Source organism: Theropithecus gelada, chromosome 8, assembly GCF_003255815.1.
Source record: "Theropithecus gelada isolate Dixy chromosome 8, Tgel_1.0, whole genome shotgun sequence".
Lineage (NCBI taxonomy): Eukaryota > Metazoa > Chordata > Mammalia > Primates > Cercopithecidae > Theropithecus > Theropithecus gelada.
In genome coordinates, this window is record NC_037676.1 from 8,225,307 (window position 1) to 8,243,869 (window position 18,563).

The 18,563-nt window shown below is 38.6% G+C and overlaps 1 protein-coding gene across 1 annotated transcript in view; it reads left to right on the forward strand.

The window, feature by feature from the left end:
- The window catches only part of CSMD1 (CUB and Sushi multiple domains 1), a 2,061,182-nt gene that overhangs the window by 1,625,695 nt on the left and 416,924 nt on the right, over nucleotides 1-18,563 (forward strand). Inside the window, exon 18 of the mRNA XM_025393463.1 lies at nucleotides 2,490-2,678. Coding sequence (XP_025249248.1) covers nucleotides 2,490-2,678 — 189 coding nt within the window. The remainder of the gene's footprint in view (nucleotides 1-2,489; nucleotides 2,679-18,563) is intronic.

Genomic DNA, 18,563 nt, shown 5'->3' on the forward strand with positions numbered 1-18,563 from the left:
TCTACCACTCAACAGTCCTCCTCTCCTGGACTCTCCATTCAAACAATTTGTCATGCAAAAGAGAACAATGCCTGCATATTCGAAAACTCACTGTTGGTGCCTGTTATTATTTAAAAATGAATGAAAATGTAATGGCATAATATCAGAACTAAGCATCAGTTGTGACCTTAAAAGTTTATTCAGTTTTAAATGTAAATAATTCAACATTTAAATTCTATGTTTTTATTTCTACCACAGTTTTTCTCTTTTCACTGTAAATTTTGTGTGGGAAAAGTTTTGTTTATGGTTTATAAATTTCATTATTGAAACCATTAATATATAATTCTCACTTACTCTAAGATAATAATTTCTATTACTGTTTTGCTGCAATGGTGCATACACTGTTGTTTAGTGACCATAGAAAGCCTTTTGAAAAAATGAAATTATTTAGTTAACTGTTTTTTTCCCTCCCCAGAAACCTAGAGATTAATGCACTTCTTCAGCAGAGCTTCTTCTTTTGAGGGAATTCTTGTCTTGATTTTGATCTTGATGCTAGGAGCTGGAGGTCATTATCCTTAGCAAACTAACGCAGCAACAGAAAACCAAATGCCGCCGGGCGCGGTGGCTCAAGCCTGTAATCCCAGCACTTTGGGAGGCCGAGACGGGTGGATCACGAGGTCAGGAGATCGAGACCATCCTGGTGAACATGGTGAAACCCCGTCTCTACTAAAAAATACAAAAAAACTAGCCGGGCGAGGTGGCGGCGCCTGTAGTCCCAGCTACTCAGGAGGCTGAGGCAGGAGAATGGCGTGAACCCGGGAGGCGGAGCTTGCAGTGAACTGAGATCCGGCCACTGCACTCCAGCCCGGGAGACAGAGCGAGACTCCGTCTCAAAAAAAAAGAAAACCAAATGCCACATGTTCTCACTTATAAGTGGGAGCTAAATGAAAACACATGGACACATAGAGGGAACAACACACACTGGGGCCTTTCAGGGGGTGGAGGGTGGGAGGAGGGAGTGGATCAGGAAAAACAACTGATGGACACTAGGCTTAATCCTTGGGTGAGGAAATAATCTGTACAACAAACCCCCGTGACAAAAGTTTACCGATGTAACAAACCTGCGCATGTACCCCTGAACTTAAAATAAAAGTAAACAAACAACAACAACAAAAAATCATTCACCCGGCATTGGGTACCGTGTGTGCATTCAGAGTCAGTAATGCATAAAGTTTGTGGGGGTGTCATGGAAGAAGTCACAAACAATGCCTCTGAAAGTGTGTGTGTGTGTGTGTGTGTGTGTGTGTGTGTACATGCGTGCAGTGTGTATGTAGAGAGAGGGAGGGAGGAGCAACAGGGGATAGGTAATATATTTCTAGCCAGATGATAGCCACATTGCCTCTGGCAGAATAAAAGCTCCTCCAGAGTTGGAAGAAGACTTTCGGGCCGTGCTGCACATCAGCCAGGATAGTTACATCCTGTTGTTTAGGGTAATAGACATGTGTTAGTGTTCAGAAAATTTGTTAGAATCACAGTTTAAGAAAAAGTTATTGGGGTCAGACCCCAGTTATAGCACTCAAATTTTGGGAAAAAAAAATATATGCAATGATCAGAAACAATATCCCAAAGATCACTTTTAGAGACTAAACAGTCTTTAAACTGAAAATATTTTAAGATTTTTAATTCACAGTTCAGATATTAATTCCAATGTTCTCACACTTACTGAGAGGTGACATAGCAATAACAAGGGCTTTTTATTTCTTCACATATGTAAACATTACAATGATATTTTTCCCCTTATTCTCATTTTCCTTAGCTCTTAAAATATATGGTTTTCTAAAAAGAAAGAGAAAGGAGAAATGTGAGAGGAGAAAAGAAACTCTCATAATGACATGATCAGAATTACTTCATGCACATTCATTTTTCACATCGTTTAGCAAAGGCTAATAGTAGCTATCTTGAAAGCAGCTGACTTAAATTAAAATTTGAAAATTGCATGGACTTATGGAATGCAACCTTAGAAAAATAACACTAACACTGTTTTTAATTGCATTATCTGTGTATATGTTTGGGTGTATGTATGCATATATTTGAAAGTTAAACTGCCAAAATCTAACTGGAATATATAAATATAGACATATATATTTCTGTATTTAATTCATATATATGAGACAGGGAGAGCAGTGAAAATAGAGAACAGGAAAAACTTAGACTTTATTTAGTGCAATTCATTGATTCTCCAAGAAGAAAAGTAAAATTCAGAGCAGTTAGTTAATTATTCAGGGTTGTTATATGTAGATAACATCTGGTAAACAGCACAACAATAGAAATCTCTCTTTTAAAAAACAAGGTCAAATGTTTGAAAATGCATTGGCTTTTATGTCCCTTCATTCTTGGATTCACTTGCATAATGTTTCAGGTCTGATTATTTCTGAGACTATTTCGTAGTCGATGGCGTGAGTCTCTATTGTTTTCAGCCCTCATCGACTGCATTCGTTCTGTGCATCCAGGTGTGACGCTAGAGTCAGACTCCTGTCTGGACCCGGGCATCCCTGTGAACGGCCATCGCCACGGCAGCGACTTTGGCATCAGATCCACAGTAACGTTCAGCTGTGACCCGGGGTACACACTAAGTGATGACGAGCCCCTCGTCTGTGAGAGGAACCACCAGTGGAACCACGCCTTGCCCAGCTGCGACGGTAGGTGGAACTCAGTGAGACAGTGCATCAGGAGGGTGTGCGGAGACAGTGCATACATCTAAGTAGCTCAGTGGTGTGTGTATTTCAGGGGGTTGTACCATATGACTGGCATGACTTCCCTCTGAAAAGTTGTATACCGTCATCGTATCATTCCTGATCACTTGAAGTTGTATCTACTAGATAGAACAACTGTCCTTCAACTTTATCTTCAAACGATCAAACAGAGAGAGCTTTGTTCTGCACCTGTGTTTCACATACGGTATTTATTGACACTGGCATGTGGGGCAATAGAGTCGCCACACATATCCTAGGATGTCGGACCGGGTTTTCTCCTGACATACGTCCAGGTGTCATACTTCCTGTCAATCTACACTGCGGGTCTTAGTTCCCTTGCACTGAATCTGTAGTGGAGCCTTCTCCTAAGAGTTCTCCTTCTGAGCACAAAGGCTCTCAGGAGACCTTCAGGGGCTTTTTATGGTAACAGCCACTCTTCTTGCCCTACACAAATCTTCTCTTGGGAATCTCAAGACAAATAACATTCCTGATTATTTTGTGTTATTGTAGTGCTCCACTTTATACTATGCAGTGTGTAGTTATAATAACAGTAGGTAAATATGTTCCTTGTAATCATTTGTAAAAAAAAAAACTTGGGGTGTTTTGCCTTTGGCCGTGAATGTAACTCCATGATAACGATGTTTCTATGGAAAATAGCATTCCAAGAAACATTGTTTCTATGGAAAACAGTGTTCCAAAACACATCGTTTTTATGGAAAAAGCAAAAATATGTCATTCACATCTTCAGTACTTTTCATAGACAAAAGTATTTCCTTTCAAACATGATGCATGCATTCATTAAACACCTTGACTTCTTTAAAATGAGCACCCAAAATAACAGGGTTTATGGTATCTTTCTGCTTAGCTGCAGTTCACTCAAAATCTTTGACCTTTGTCACCAAAGCACGAACCCACACAGGAACTGGCAAGGTGGCAGAGACCACAAAGTTCAGGTGGACAGCACAGAGCGGCTGGAGCCCTCTCAGGAAGTGTGGGAAGTGTGCGAACCAGCTGGAACCAGTGGAAATGCTGCACTCTGGGCAGGAATAGGTGGGGGTCGAGTTCGGGGTCTGTGGGGTCACAGGAGCAGGCTCAGAAGGAAGTGCAGCCGGACATGAGTCACTGGCCAAGCAACGCAGGGGTGAGCCCCCCAGGTAAAGGTGCTTTCTGCTAAGTTTCTGAATAAAGATGCGAAAGGGCTCCTTTTTTGTGCAGATGAGCTGAGGCATTTTTCTTTCCTGCTATTGGTTATAATGCTAATACATCAACTCTGTTTGCCTAGGGAATATGGTGTAAGCACCAAGGTAATTTAGACATTGTATTGACATCATTTTGCCACTTCCCAGTCTTAAGTGAGCTAAAAATTACTATTGCAGCAGGAAAGACTGTAAGAATTTAGACAGTTGCTAAAATGTGCATTCTTAATTCCTCTTCTATTTCACGACAATCACAGACAGTGGCAGAAATTACCTAGTGCTTTTTTCTTTCCTCTCATATATGAATCTGCAACGTGGACTATGGGTACCCAGCCCGGCATTTCCCCACAGATGAATTCTGTGTCCAACAGCTTCTTATCCAAGCAGATGAAAGAGGTGAAAACCTGTGAACAGTGGTTATGCCTAAATTTTTCTGGAAAGACATGTCTCATCATTTTCATTTTTTTACATTAAACTTTAAGTAAACTCTGAAATCAATATTTAACAATAAACTCTAAAATATTATATCGCTTTCATAAATATACAGATAACCATCATATAAGTGAATTTGCCTATAGAAAACACCATAGTTAATGGTAAACTAGTATAAAAAGTCCCTTAAAAGTCAAGAACAGGATAAACTCCTTGGTTTTAGAACTGTTGTGCACCATTGCTCAGAAGATCCTAACAAATGCAAAAATATATGAAAATGATATGAATTATAAATATTATAAAGAGAAGATAGCTGACTTTTAGCAATAATCAGTTCAGTAGGTGGCTGCATTCAGGATTACATGTCAATAGATTTCCGCATAGGATATAACTTATTTGAAATATAATAAAAACATGTAGGGTAAAAGAAAAACACAAAAAATTATCCAGGAATAATATATCTAGCAAGAAATATAAAGGCCTATATACATACATACATATATACACATATATACATACATATGCATTCATAGATATGTACATATGTGCATATATATGTATATGCCTTAACATTTCTATTTATATATTTAATTGCAAAATTCATGTGAAATTTATTAAATATATGTTTACAATTAAATATATAAATAAAAATGTAATATCATAGGTATTCTTTTGTATTCAGTTATGAACTTCATATACATATGCATTCCATATGAAATACATATGAAGAATACCTTAATAAATGGGAATGCATACTATGTTTTAGAAGAGAAGAACAGAATTTAAATGTACAAATTTTCTACAAGTTTTAAAGTCAATAAAATCTAATTAAAATAAATTGGGATTTTAATAGCAATTTACAAATATTTAAAAATTAATTTGGAAGAGAAATGCCCCAAATGGATAAGAAATATATTTTTAAGAATAATAAGGAAGGACTGTCTCATATATCAGCGCATATGAAAAACTAATGATAAACCAAACAATGTGGAATTGGTATGGAAATACACAAATATATTAGTGCAATAGCATAGGGATTCTAGTAACAGATCTTTGTCTGTACAGAAACTTAATTTATGATAAAATTATTCCATTTTGTGGAAAAGGAATATCCTATTAACACATAATGTTGCTCAAATTGGATACCTGATTTGGTTTTAAAATGTTTAAAAATGTATGCAAAATAAGTTACACATTGATTCAAGATATAAAGATTCAAAACTTAAAATTATGTGAAAATATAGAATATCTGTCAGACAACCATTTTTAAAAGATGTCTATATTTATTTATTTGTACAGGTATAAGTCTGTAGCTCAGTGCATTTCACACAGTAAACATGTACCTGTCAGCTCAAGACCATGTAGGTCACTAAATGAACTTTTCCAGGACTCCACACTTCCCTTTCACAGCCTCTCCCAGTCGCTGCCTCCCAGGGTTGAACCTTAATTGTCTGGCACTTGTGGTTATGTAAATAAATGAAATTATCCAGGGAGGTTACTCTTTGTCCAGCAACTTTCCTCGAACCTTAAGTTTGTGGGGTCCATGCATATTACGGCACTTAGCTGTGTTTCGCTGCTTCTCATCATCTAATATTATTGCACAAACATATCAACATTTTTTTTTCATTCTACTGTTTCCTGCCACTTCAGTTGTTCTGAGCACATTTTTGTATATTTATTGGACATTGATGTATCATCTCTTATAAAGCATCTGTTTCTTTACTTCCATTTCTATTGGGTCGCATGCCTTTATCTTACTGAATTATAGGTGTTGTGTAAATATTTAGCTACAGTTCCTTTGATCTATGCATTATAAATCTTTTATTCTGGAGTTGTTCTTCTCCTTCTCTTATTGGTATCTTCTTGATGAATAGAAGTTTTTAATTTTAAGATAGTCCCATGTTTCGCTGTTGTCATTTGTGCATGTTTCAGAAGGCTTGCCTCCACTCAGAGTAATGAAGATATTCTATGGTTTTCCACTAAAAACTTTAAACATTTTAACAGCTTTATCAAGGTATGTCTGAAGTGCAGTAAACTGCATATGTTGAATGTGAACAATTTGATGTGATTTGGGATACATATGTACATCTATGAAACCATCACCATGATCAGTAACTTGTTCATCACCCCTAAAAGTAAAAAGTTATGTTTATCTTTTAAATTTATACTTCAATCCACCTAAAAATGCGTGGTAAGGAATGACGTCGCGTCCAGATCCACTTGTTCTCCAATGTGGCTATTTGGATGAACTGGTGTCACTGGTATTTGAGATTCTATTTCTCCTCTCAACGCTCTGCTGACTTTTTCACAGAGGAAGTGGCCATACCTGTGAGCATCATATTTTGTCATTTGGTTTTGGGTTTTTTAAAAAAAATCTTAGTTTTTAAATCTTGGAAAAACTTCTAAAGAAATCCAAAAACAGCAAATGAAAAAACGTTGACCAATTTTGCTATATGCAAACTAAAAATTATTCTATTAAAAATGTAAAAAGGTAAAAGAAAGGGTCGAACAACCAGAAATACTTGCATTCTCCATGTGATATACACATGAAATAATCATATTCTGCAACTGGAAGAAAGGAGAAAAGCAACACTAATAAGCTAACAGATCTATGAGAAAAAGAGCTATGCTGATACATTTTATATCTCTCTATATATGTATATAAATATAGACATATAATGCTAATTATAAATATATATTTTTTATATTATATATTTGTATATTATATATTTATATATATTTATAACTTTAGTTATTAGTTATTACAATAACCCTAACCGAATAAACTTTAAAAAATATTCCAGTGCTGACTAGGAATCAGAAGAATGCAAGTAAATCATAACTTTGCTTTCCTGCCAGAGTGCAGTGACAGGATCTCAGCTCAGTACAACCTCCGCCTCCCAGGTTCAAGGGATTCTCCTGCCTCAGCCTCCCTAGTACTTGGGATTATAGGCACCTACCACCACACCCAGCTAATTTTTGTATTTTTTAGGAGAGACAGGGTTTTGCCATGTTGGCCAGAGTGGTCTGGAACGCCTGACCTCAGGTGATCTGCCTGCCTCGGCCTCCCAAAGTGCTGGGATTATAGGTATGAGCCACCGCGCCCAGCCTGATACACTCTTTTTGAAGGAAAAAATAAGAAATGATAGAAAAATGTATGTTGTGTATATGCATATACTGTATAGATATGTGTAATTGCAGGTACACACGGTGTTGCATAGAAATTGACTGAAAGTAGATATTCTAAAACTGTAATTCTCATGCTCACCTCTTCAGAGATAACTCGGCTGTAGCGTGGGTGCAGTGAGAGTTTTGATTTTGTACTCTACAGCTTTTGGTATTATTTGAATTTATATTAGTTTTATTTTTGTAATTAGAACTCTAGTAATGAAAAATAAATAAACTACATGTGTCTGTAGGATTCTTAGTGTCAGAAAGATGATAACTCCTGGCTACTTATAATTTTGTAAAACTCAAGGATGTCATACAGACTATGTAAATATTTGTCATATTTTTGGGTTCTATATTAAAAATATTTGCAATAAGAATGATAACCCTTAAAATAATCAAGTCTTCTTCTTGTGAAACTGAACTTGAATCGGTTTGATATTTTGTTAAATTACTCACCCTAAATTTGCAATAGAATAAGTTAATCGTATCCATAATTTTACCTGAATGTTTACATGCCATGGAAACGCATACGGCTTTCTTGGATGATACTGTGCCTTTTTAATAATTTATTTTTGTTAATTTGGGCTATAGACAAAAATAGAATTTTAAAATGGGATGTGTGTAAGCTGCTGTCTTTTTTATTTTCGTGTGGGGTAGATCTGTTGAACAAGTACCCACAAGGGACTTGTCAAGTTGTTTTACTCGCAGACTGTTTAGTCATAGCTGTAAGGATTGAAAAGTTGTAGCACTCTGAATATAACGTGATGGATGAAGGCAACTTTTCCATCATAGGACAGTCATTGAATTACCTAGGTTCTTGATCTGGTAATGAAAACTGACATACCCAAGTGAGAGACTTTGCCCGACTCATTTGAAATACGTAATTTTGATTTTAAGTGAGGTTTTTCTCAAAAGAAAACAACATGCTCACGTACCTGTGCATTCAAATATTATCCACAAATTATTCATTGAGCGTTGGTAACTTACTTTTCAAAATATTTCAGTACCTAACCAAGACTATTTGCTTTGCTTTTCTTTTTCTTTTTTTCTTTTTTTCCATTATACGTTAAGTTCTGGAATACACGTGCAGAACATGCAGGTTTGTTACATAGGTATACACATGCCATGGTGGTTTGCTGCACCCATCAACCTGTCATCTACATTAGGTATTTCTCCTAATGCTATCCCTCCCCTAGCCCTGCACTCCCTAAACAGGTCCCTGTGTGTGATGTTCCCCTTCCTGTGACCATGTGTTCTCATTGTTCAACTCCCACTTATGAGTGAGAACATAGTTTTTGGTTTTGTGTTCCTGTGTTCCATTAGTTTGCTGACAATGATGGTTTTGAGCTTCATCCGTGTCCCTGCAAAGGACATGAACTCATCCCATTTTATGGCTGCATAGTATTCCGTGGTATATATGTGCCACATTTTCTTTACCCACTGTATCATTGATGGGCATTTGGGTTGGTTCCAAGTCCTTGCTATTGTGAACAGGGCTGCAGTAAACATACGTGTGCATATGTCTTTATACTAAAATGATTTATAATCCTTTGGGTATATACCCAGTAATGAGATTGCTGGGTCAGATGGCATTTCTGGTTCTACGTCCTTGAGGAATCGCCACACTGTCTTCTGCAATGGTTGAACTAATTTACACTCCCATCAACAGGGTAAAAGTGTTCCTATTTCTCCACATCCTCTCCAGCATCTGTTGTTTCCTGACTTTTTAGTGATCACCATTCTAACTGGTGGTATCTCATTGTGGTTTGGATTTGCATTTCTCTAATGACCAGTGATGATGAACTTTTTTCTTACATTTGTTGGCTGCCTAAATGTTTTCTTTTAAGAAGTGTCTGTTCATATCCTTTGCCCACTTTCTGATGGGGTTGTTTTTTTTCTTGTAAATTTGTTTAAATTCCTTGTAGATTCTGGATATTAGCCCTTTGTCAGATTGATAGATTGAAAAATTTTTCTCCCATTGTTTAGGTTGCCTGTTCACTCTGATAATAGTTTCTTTTGCTGTGCAGGAGCTCTTTAGTTTAATTAGATCCCATTTGCAATTTTGGCTTTTGTTGCCATTGTTTTTTGCTGTTTTAGTCGTGAAGTCTTTGCCCATGCCTATGTCCTGAATTGTATTGCCTAGGTTTTCTTCTAGGGTTTTTATGGTTTTAGGTCTTATGTTTAAGTCTTTAATCCATCTTTAGTTAATTTTTGTATAACGTGTAAGGAAGGGATCCAGTTTTGGTTTTCTGCATGTGGCTAGCTAGTTTTCCCAACAACATCTATTAAATAGGGAATCCTTTCCCCATTGCTTGTTTTTATCAGTTTTGTCAAAGATCAGGTGGTTGTAGATATATGGTGGTATTTCAGAGGCCTCTGTTCTGTTCCACCTTGGTCTATACATCTGTTTTGGTACCAGTACCATGCTGTTTTGGTTACTGTAGCCCTATAGTATAGTTTGAAGTCAGGTAGCATGATGCCTCCAGCTTAGTTCTTTTTGCTTAGGATTGTCTTGGCTATACGGGCTCTTTTTTGGTTCCATATAAAATTTAAAGTAGTTTTTTCTAATTCTGTGAAGAAAGTCAATGGTAGTTGGATGGAGATAGTATTGAATCTCTAAATTACTTTGGGCAGTATGGCCATTTTCACAATACTGATTCTTCCTATCCATGAGCTGATTCTTCCTATCCAATCCAATACTGATTCTTCCTATCCAAAAACAAATGTTTTTCCATTTGTTTGTGTCTTCTCTTATTTTCTTGAGCAGTGGTTTGTAGTTCTCCTTGAAGAGGTCCTTCACACCCCTTCTAAGTTATTTTCCCAAACATTTTATTCTCTTTGTAGCAATTTTGAATGGGAATTCACTCATAATTTGGCTCTGTGTTTGTCTATTATTGATGTATAGGAATGCTTGTGATTTTTGCACATTGATTTTGTATCCTGAGACTTTGCTGAAGTTGCTTATCAGCTTAAGGAGATTTTGAGCTGAGAAAATGGGATTTTCTAAATATACAATCATGTCATCTGCAAACAGAGACAATTTGACTTCCTCTCTTCCTATTTGCATACCCTTTCTTTCTTCCTCTTGGCTGATTACCCTGGCCAGAACTTCCAATACTATGTTGAATAGGAGTTGTGAGAGAGGGCATCCTTGTCTTTTGCCAGTTTTCAAAGGGAATGCTTCCAGCTTTTGCCCATTCAGCATGATATTGGCTGTGGGTTTGTCATAACTAGCTATTTATTTTTGAGATACCATCCATCAATACCTAGTTTATGGAGAGTTTTTAGCATGAAAAAGTGTTGAATTTTATCAAAGGGCCTTTTCTGCATCTATTGAGATAATCATGTGGTTTTTGTCATTGGTTCTGTTTATGTGATGGATGACGTGTATTGATTTGTGTATGTTGAACCAGTCTTGCATCCCAGCGATGAATCTGACTTGATCAAGGTGGATAAGTTTTGTAATGTGCTGCTGAATTTGGTTTGCCAGTATTTTATTGAGGATTTTCACATTGGTGTTCATCAGGGATATTGGCCTGAAATTTTCTTTTTTGTTGTTGTGCCTCTGCCAGGTTTTGATATCAGGATGATGCTGGCCTCATAAAATGAGTTCGGGAGGAGTCTCTCTTTTTTTATTATTTGGAATAGTTTCAGAAGGAATGGTACCAACTCCTCTTTGTACTTCTGGTAGAATTTGGTTGTGAATCCACCTGGTCCTGGCTTCTTTTGGTTGATAGGCTGTTATTTACTGCCTCAATTTGAGAACTTGTTTTTGGTCTATTCCGGGATTTGACTTCTTTCTGGTTTAGCCAAGATTCTACTCTACCCAGCAGGTGACCTAGAAAATACAACTTCTCTATTGATGGTCTTGCTCTCTTCTTACCAACAACCAAACATATGCAATATTCAATCCCGTTCTTCATCCTTACGTATTACATTATTTAAATCATTCCCAACCTCCAAGACCAGATCACACTCAGTCTTGATTGCCCCAGGCTATGATAGCACTGACTTTCCTGACCTCAGTTTCTGTTAATATTCAGCTCCAGAAAGAAAGAGAGAAAAAGAGAGAGAGAGAGAATAACATGTATTTACAATTTATATCAAATGTATCTTAGATTTACATATTATACATACTCGATACAGTCTGTTCAGTGTGATTTTAAGCTCCCAGGGAGCAGTAACTGAGGAAAAATTCATGGAAAGTACAGCCCTCTAGCTGGGATTTCCGTTATGGGTAGGATTTCTCGAAGTAGCTAGCATGTGAACAGGCATCCCAGGAAAAGGAAATGAGCAAAATTATCAGGAGTTGATAGGTGCAGTACAGTCTAAGAATTCCTGGAGGTTTAGCAAAGTAGGGTCAATGGAAACTGAGTGGAGGATCAATAGGAGAGTGATTTAGAAGAAACAGAGTGGAAATAGACCAAAAATAGCCTATAGGTTTTGCAGTACAGGAATTGAGGTGCTATAGAGATGCCAGTTATATGGGTGGCATTTTCCATAGAAAATAAAAGTACACTCAGCTTATTCATTTTGTTTCTTTATTATCTACCGATATAAATGTATGTAAATTTGAGATTTCTACCTGTCAAAGGAATCAATAGCATGACTATAATTTGTGGCACTGGAACACATTTCAGAGTATAAAGAATTTATGGTAAAAATGTATTAATAAGCCAGGCGTGGTGGCTCATGCCTGTAATCCTAGCACATTGGGAGACTGAAGTAGGGAGATTGCTGGGGCCCAAGAGTTCGAGGCCAGCCTGGGCAACATAGTAAAATGTCATTTCCATCAAAAATATAAAAAAATAGCTGGGGGTGTTGGCGTGCCCCTGTAGTCCCAGCTGTTCAGGAGGCTGAGGCAGGGGGATTGCTTGAGCCCAGGAGGTCAAGGTTACAGTGAGCTAAGATCACCCCACTATACTGCAGCCTGGACAGTAGAGCAAGACTGTCTCCAAAAAAAAAAAGCTATTAATAAATCTACACATTTGGGGTGATGTTAGAGTTTGATATGAGAGTTTTAGTCAGTCATGTTTGATAGTTTTCATACAACCATAAGAATTGTTCTCGTTACTCGTTACCCTTTAAATCTTAAGCAATCTCTTAAACCCCATGGGTTTTTCTCGCAACAAAAGCTACATAAGTAGGATATTTAAACCTTTAAACATTCATAGCTCTCAGAAAAGAAAAAAAATAATTAATTATAATATTCTACATCAATGTGAAACACAATGAACTCAGCGTCTGTCCTGGGTCCATAGCATCAGTTCATTGTGTTTTTAATGTTATTCTTTCACACATTCAAATGTTAAAGAAATGAACATTGGGGTAAATTGTCCTTTAATTTTGTGAAAGACAAATGCAAAGAAAACTTTGAAATTTTTTTATTAAATAAGTATTTTTAAAAACTGTTTACTCTCTCCACAAGCATTTATTGGGAACCTGCTGTATTTGCAATCACACAGAAGTTTAAAATCTATCAGCATATCAAAAGGAAAGACATTTTTAAAAATCACACAATGAAGTAAGTGCTTTATTAGACACAAGAAAAGTGGTTGAGGATAAAGAAGTGGGAGAAAAAAAGTTCCAATTTGGGATATTGAAAGGTTGGAGGCAATTTTGGAGATACGTCTTTGAGAGGAAGGGACATGTTTCAATGTGAAGAAATGGTTATAAACTGAGGTGCAGAGAGAAAAAAAAGAGTACCGGAGGATTGAGGGGTGTGAATTAATCACTGAAGTTCGACGATGATCAAATGCCTTGAGTGCTGGTCTATGGACATAGTCAGAGATTCATGCTGCGGTGTCCGGCGATCCCACTGTGAGGACCAGGGTTTTTCTGAGAGTGAGGCGGGGGATGTGAATCAGGATTGGAATCTCTCCTGTGCAACTGGACTGCCCTAATTTACTCCCCTCCTTCCTACTGGGAGATTCTGCACAAGATTCCTCTGGGTAGAATGTTTCTATTATAAATACATATGTGAACAACATATTTATTCATAAAAGTATATTTAATATGTTTATTCATATAAATAAATATATGAATAAATTCAGTGACTTCTGTAGGGCCTGGAGAGTCTATGAATATTATTGAAGTGGAAAGTAATTCATTAAGTCTGGCTTCAAATAGAACTGTGTTTATGGTTTCAGGAGAAGAAGAAAATGATGGAAAAAGAGAGAAAAGATGGAAACAGATCAGGCCCAAGGCTGTGCTTTCACAGGTTGATCTCTTTGAGGAAGAGGCAGACATGCAGAGGCTAGGCGATTGATGAGACCAAAATGATCTGAGACACATCAGTTGAAGAAAGTCAAGGTGGAGAGTAGATAGAAGTGTCACTAGGAGGATACAGGAGTTTAGGAGAGAGAGATGACTCCAAGATGACATCCCGAGAAACCTAGCAAGCAGTTGGAAATTCAACACATTTGGAGAACGAGGTCAGTTTTTAACATGTACATGTGGAAGCTGTCAGGTTTCAAGTTACAGCTGGCATGGTGGAGGTGAATGTCACCATCCAGGGAGCTAGGTTTATAATCACCGGCTCCTCTTTTTCCCATCATCCTCTCTAACATGGAGATCACCGTTGCCTGTGAAATTGTCTGCGTGCTTCAACTGCCGCCTTCCTCCCATCCATAAACTTGTTGAATTCAATTTCTTAGTTCTAGTCAACAATAACTGACTCTGCAAACTTCCATTTATTAGAAGACTTTGGCAGGGTCAGGGGAAGTGATGGGGTGAAGGGGGTGGTGGGAAGTGCAGAATCCATCAGAGGGCTGTGTGCTTTGCCGTGAACATCAGCAGGAAGCCATAGGAATGAGTTGGCAGGGAAACCTCAGCAGACAACCTGTCTCAGGGCAGCCTGCTAACACGGGGTTGCTTCTGATCTTCTGTGTTTCCTCCAACCTTGTATCGCTTACTCCATAGTCACCATCCTGGGAGTGGACATTTGCCAGGATGTGCATTCATCACTTCGTTGATTCACCAGCATGTCCATCATACTCTAATCACCTAGACCTCCTTTGAGTTTAGAAAACAAGTTAATATTCTTGTTCTTGGAATAAATCAGACCTAGTTATCTGAATTTATTTATTTATTTATTTTGACAGAGTCTAGCTTTCTCACACAGGCTGGAGTGAGTGGCGCAATCTCGGCTCACTGCAAGCTCCACCTCCCGGGTTCACGCCATTCTCCTGCCTCAGCCTCCCGTGTAGCTGAGACTACAGGCGCCTGCCACCACGCCCGGCTAATTTTTTGTATTTTTTTTTAGTAGAGACGGGGTTTCACTGCATTAGCCAGGATGATCTCCATCTCCTGACCTCATGATCCACCCGCCTCAGCCTCCCAAAGTGCTGGGATTACAGGCGTGAGCCACTGCGCCCGCCCATTATCTGGATTTTTAAAACTAAGTTATTTGCCTTCCCCATTGGAATGTAAACATTGGAAAAACAGGGACTTAATCTGTCTTATTCATTGTTCTGTGCCCAGCAGCATCAAAGAGTGTTTGGAAAACAGTAGTATGTTTCTTAATAAGTAACTCTAAATGCAGGATTGGATGGATGAATGGATAAAAGCAGAGGACAAAAGACAGAACTTGAAAAACGGGTGGATGGGTCAGGCGCGGTGGCTCATGCCTGTAATCCCAGCACTTTGGGAGGCCGAGGCAGGGCAGGTAGATCACTTGAGGTCAGGAGTTCGAGACTAGCCTGGCCAACAGGGTGAAACCCCGTCTCTACTAAAAATACAAAAAATTAGTTGGCCGTGGTGGCACATGCCACCTACAGGGGAGGCTGAGGCAGGAGAATTGTTTGAACCCAGGAGGCAGAGGTTGCAGTGAGCCAAGATCTCATCACTGCATTCCAGCCTGAACAAAGAAGCAAGCCTCGGTCTCAAAAAAAAAAAAAAGAAAAGAAAAAAAGAAAAAAGAAAAAAGAAACAGTTGGATGCTTTACTTCAACTCAGTCGGGAAAATATCACAACATATGTCTCCTCTTTTGTTCTTCAATGATTTCTGCATATCTTAGTCCTCCTTCCAAAAGATTTCTGATGTAACATACCTGCATCCTTGATGTTGGGTGGGTTACATAAATAGTAAAGTAAAACTCAAGAAATTACAGCATTAAGGACAGCAACAGTAAAATTTTACTGTGTCTTTTACAGCTACTCAGAAAAGGATCCACCATGCATGAAGAAACAGATTAATGTAATTCAAATTATGGGCAGCTATATTTGTAGCTCTACTAAAGGAATGTAGGCATGTCTACATATGAATATAGCCATAACCTGTATAGACACTAAAATGTAATTCAGGTATTTCATTTTATTCTCTCCTCTCCTCACTTCAATTTTAGGTGAGAATACCAATTCAATTCTCCACACATCAAATTTCCTTTTCCTGAAAAATATTATAGGATTTGTGGACAGAATTACTTTTATGTAAAGTCTTCATGATATGTGAATTGGACTGCATTGTGTTTGCACCCATATAAATCTAAACGAGCCTGACAGCAGCTTTATCTCTAACTTTCTGTCTCACTTTGCACGTAATGACAGCGTGACGGGGCTGGTTAGTGATTTCCAGGTTCCATGAGATATGGTTGGAAAACATCAAAAAGAGGGCAGAGCGCATTCCCTCCCAGATTTTTCCCCAATAGATGATCAAGTAACTTTTCTTGATGATATGAAGACAGAGGATAAAATAAAGATTGATTGTTTTCATGCTGTTAAATGTAGTTGGATATGACTTAATTTTAACAGTTTATATTACATATGCAGATTTTGGGATACAGACCACTGACAAGTAGCTTTGGATATAAGATGTCTCCGTTTTACTTAAAATGTTTTAAATTTATTATGGTGAATGTTTTCATAAAAATCTGAGAAGTTATTGCATCAATTCACACGAATCCAATCACAGACCAGTGAAAAGTGACCAATCCAAAGCTTCTGAATTCAGGACTCCTCCGTCCTCTGCTGGTTTTCTTCCCACTACATGGTGCACTGGCTTCAGTTTCCTCTGTGGAAGCTTATGTCTACATTCACTGCACCGGTGATCTCACGTCGTTGTGGTCTCCCTTCTACCCCTTGCTCAACCCTCTTTCATGGACTCCAGACCTGTGCATCCAGTTGCAATGTCAACCATTCCACACACAAGCTCAGCAGACATAGAGCTTCAGTATCCAGAGCTGAATGCCTGCCTTACTCTCATAACCTCATTCTCTCAATGTCTCAAGTCTCCCCCTGTAGTTATTTCACACTCAGGTTAAGTCCTCACAATCAACCCCAGCTCCTCCTTTTTTTTAATCGTAATACCCACCTCCCATTCAGGAGAAAGTCCCACTGGCTCTGCCTTCAGGACACAGCCAGGTTCAGACCATGTCTTGTCATCTTGCTGCCAATGACCTGGTTCGGGGTCCTGATCGCCTTCCTCCCTCCACCCCTGTGGGTTCTCTCAGCACAGCCTCTGGAGCAGGGCCCTGCCACACCTGTGTGTTCTATCAGCACAGCCTCTGGAGCAGGGCTAAACCCTAGGTAGGTCATGAGGTTGCGTCCTTTTCTAGGTAGGGCCGTCCAGTGCCCCATCATGTCACTGAAAGAAACCTCCAACTCTTCTGAGGACCACCGGCCACAGAGGTGTCCTTTCTGTTCCCTACACCTGCAGCTCCACTGTAGCTTGAGCCCTGGTCCTAGCCACTTTCTCTCCCCAAATTCTTCCCCAGGTATTCAGTGTTTCCCTTGTCTCTCTCAAGTCCTTATCTATAGACCACTTCCTAAGTATGGCACCCCTGGCCACCCACAGCCTCGGACTATCCCATCCCTCTTTCTCGATTTTCTTCACAGTCATGTGTCATCTCCCAACATTGTACATCATCTGCCTTTTATGTTGTTATGGGTTTTATCCTGTCTTTTCCAACTAGAATGCATACTTTACAAGGGCAGATATTTTATGTCTCTTATTATTGATCATCCCTGATGCTGGGGACAGGGCCTGCTCCATAGCAGGTGCCAAATAACTATGTGTTGAGTAATTTCAAGTGGGATGTATAATGTCTTCTTTCACAGTGGAATGTGGAGTCACTGCAATCTGAAGATGCAAAAATTCCATGAGAAATTCTTAAAATATTCTAGAACTTATTTTAAAAATTTTCTCTTTTGCTGGTTTTTACATCACGCTTCCCATGAGGTTTACATATTAAAGGAGATGATTTGTTCCCTTAAGATGCATGGTTAGTGAGCATGATGAGGCTTGTCACATCTTTCGTAGATTATCTAATTCTTTTGTGAATATTATTTGTGGAAGAGGCTTTTATAAAACATAATTCAGAATGATCATACTAGTTGGAAGAAGTTACTCAGAATATCATTTACCTCATGATAGGTCATCCTACCTAGTTTACGAAAGGAAGTATAAATACATACATGCACAGAATGGGGACATGTTTAAAAAAAAAGCAAAAGAATCTTGTGAAATGCATAGTAAATTGTGACACTGAGTGATGTTTTGCTTGTGAGACACTATTGTGAGCTGCTTACATGTCTTCACTGATTTCATTCTTCAGCAAGCAGGAATGAGTTGTGATTTCTGCCCCCTTTTACATATAAGGCTATGGAAACACAGAGGAGTAGAGAACCTTGCACGTATAAGTGGATGTATTAGTCAGTGTGCTCCAGAGAAACAGAACCAAGATTTGTTGTGGGAATTGGCTCATGTGATTGAGAGGTCAAAAGTCCCACGATCTGCCCTCTGCAAGCTAGACACCTGGAAAAGCCAGTGGCATAATTAAGGCTGAGGCTGAAGACCTGGGAACCAGGGGAGCTGAAGGTGTATGTCCTGGGTCTGATGGTTCAAGAACCAGGAGCTCAGAAGTCAGGGTCAAGAGAAGATGGATGTCCCAGCTCAGGAAAAGATAAATTTTTTATTCACTCTGCCTTTCCTTCCTTCCTTCCTTCCTTCCTTCCTTCCTTCCTTCCTTCCTTCCTTCCTTCCTTCCTTCCTTCCTTCCTTCCTTTCTCTCTCCCTCTCTCTCTCTCTCTCTCT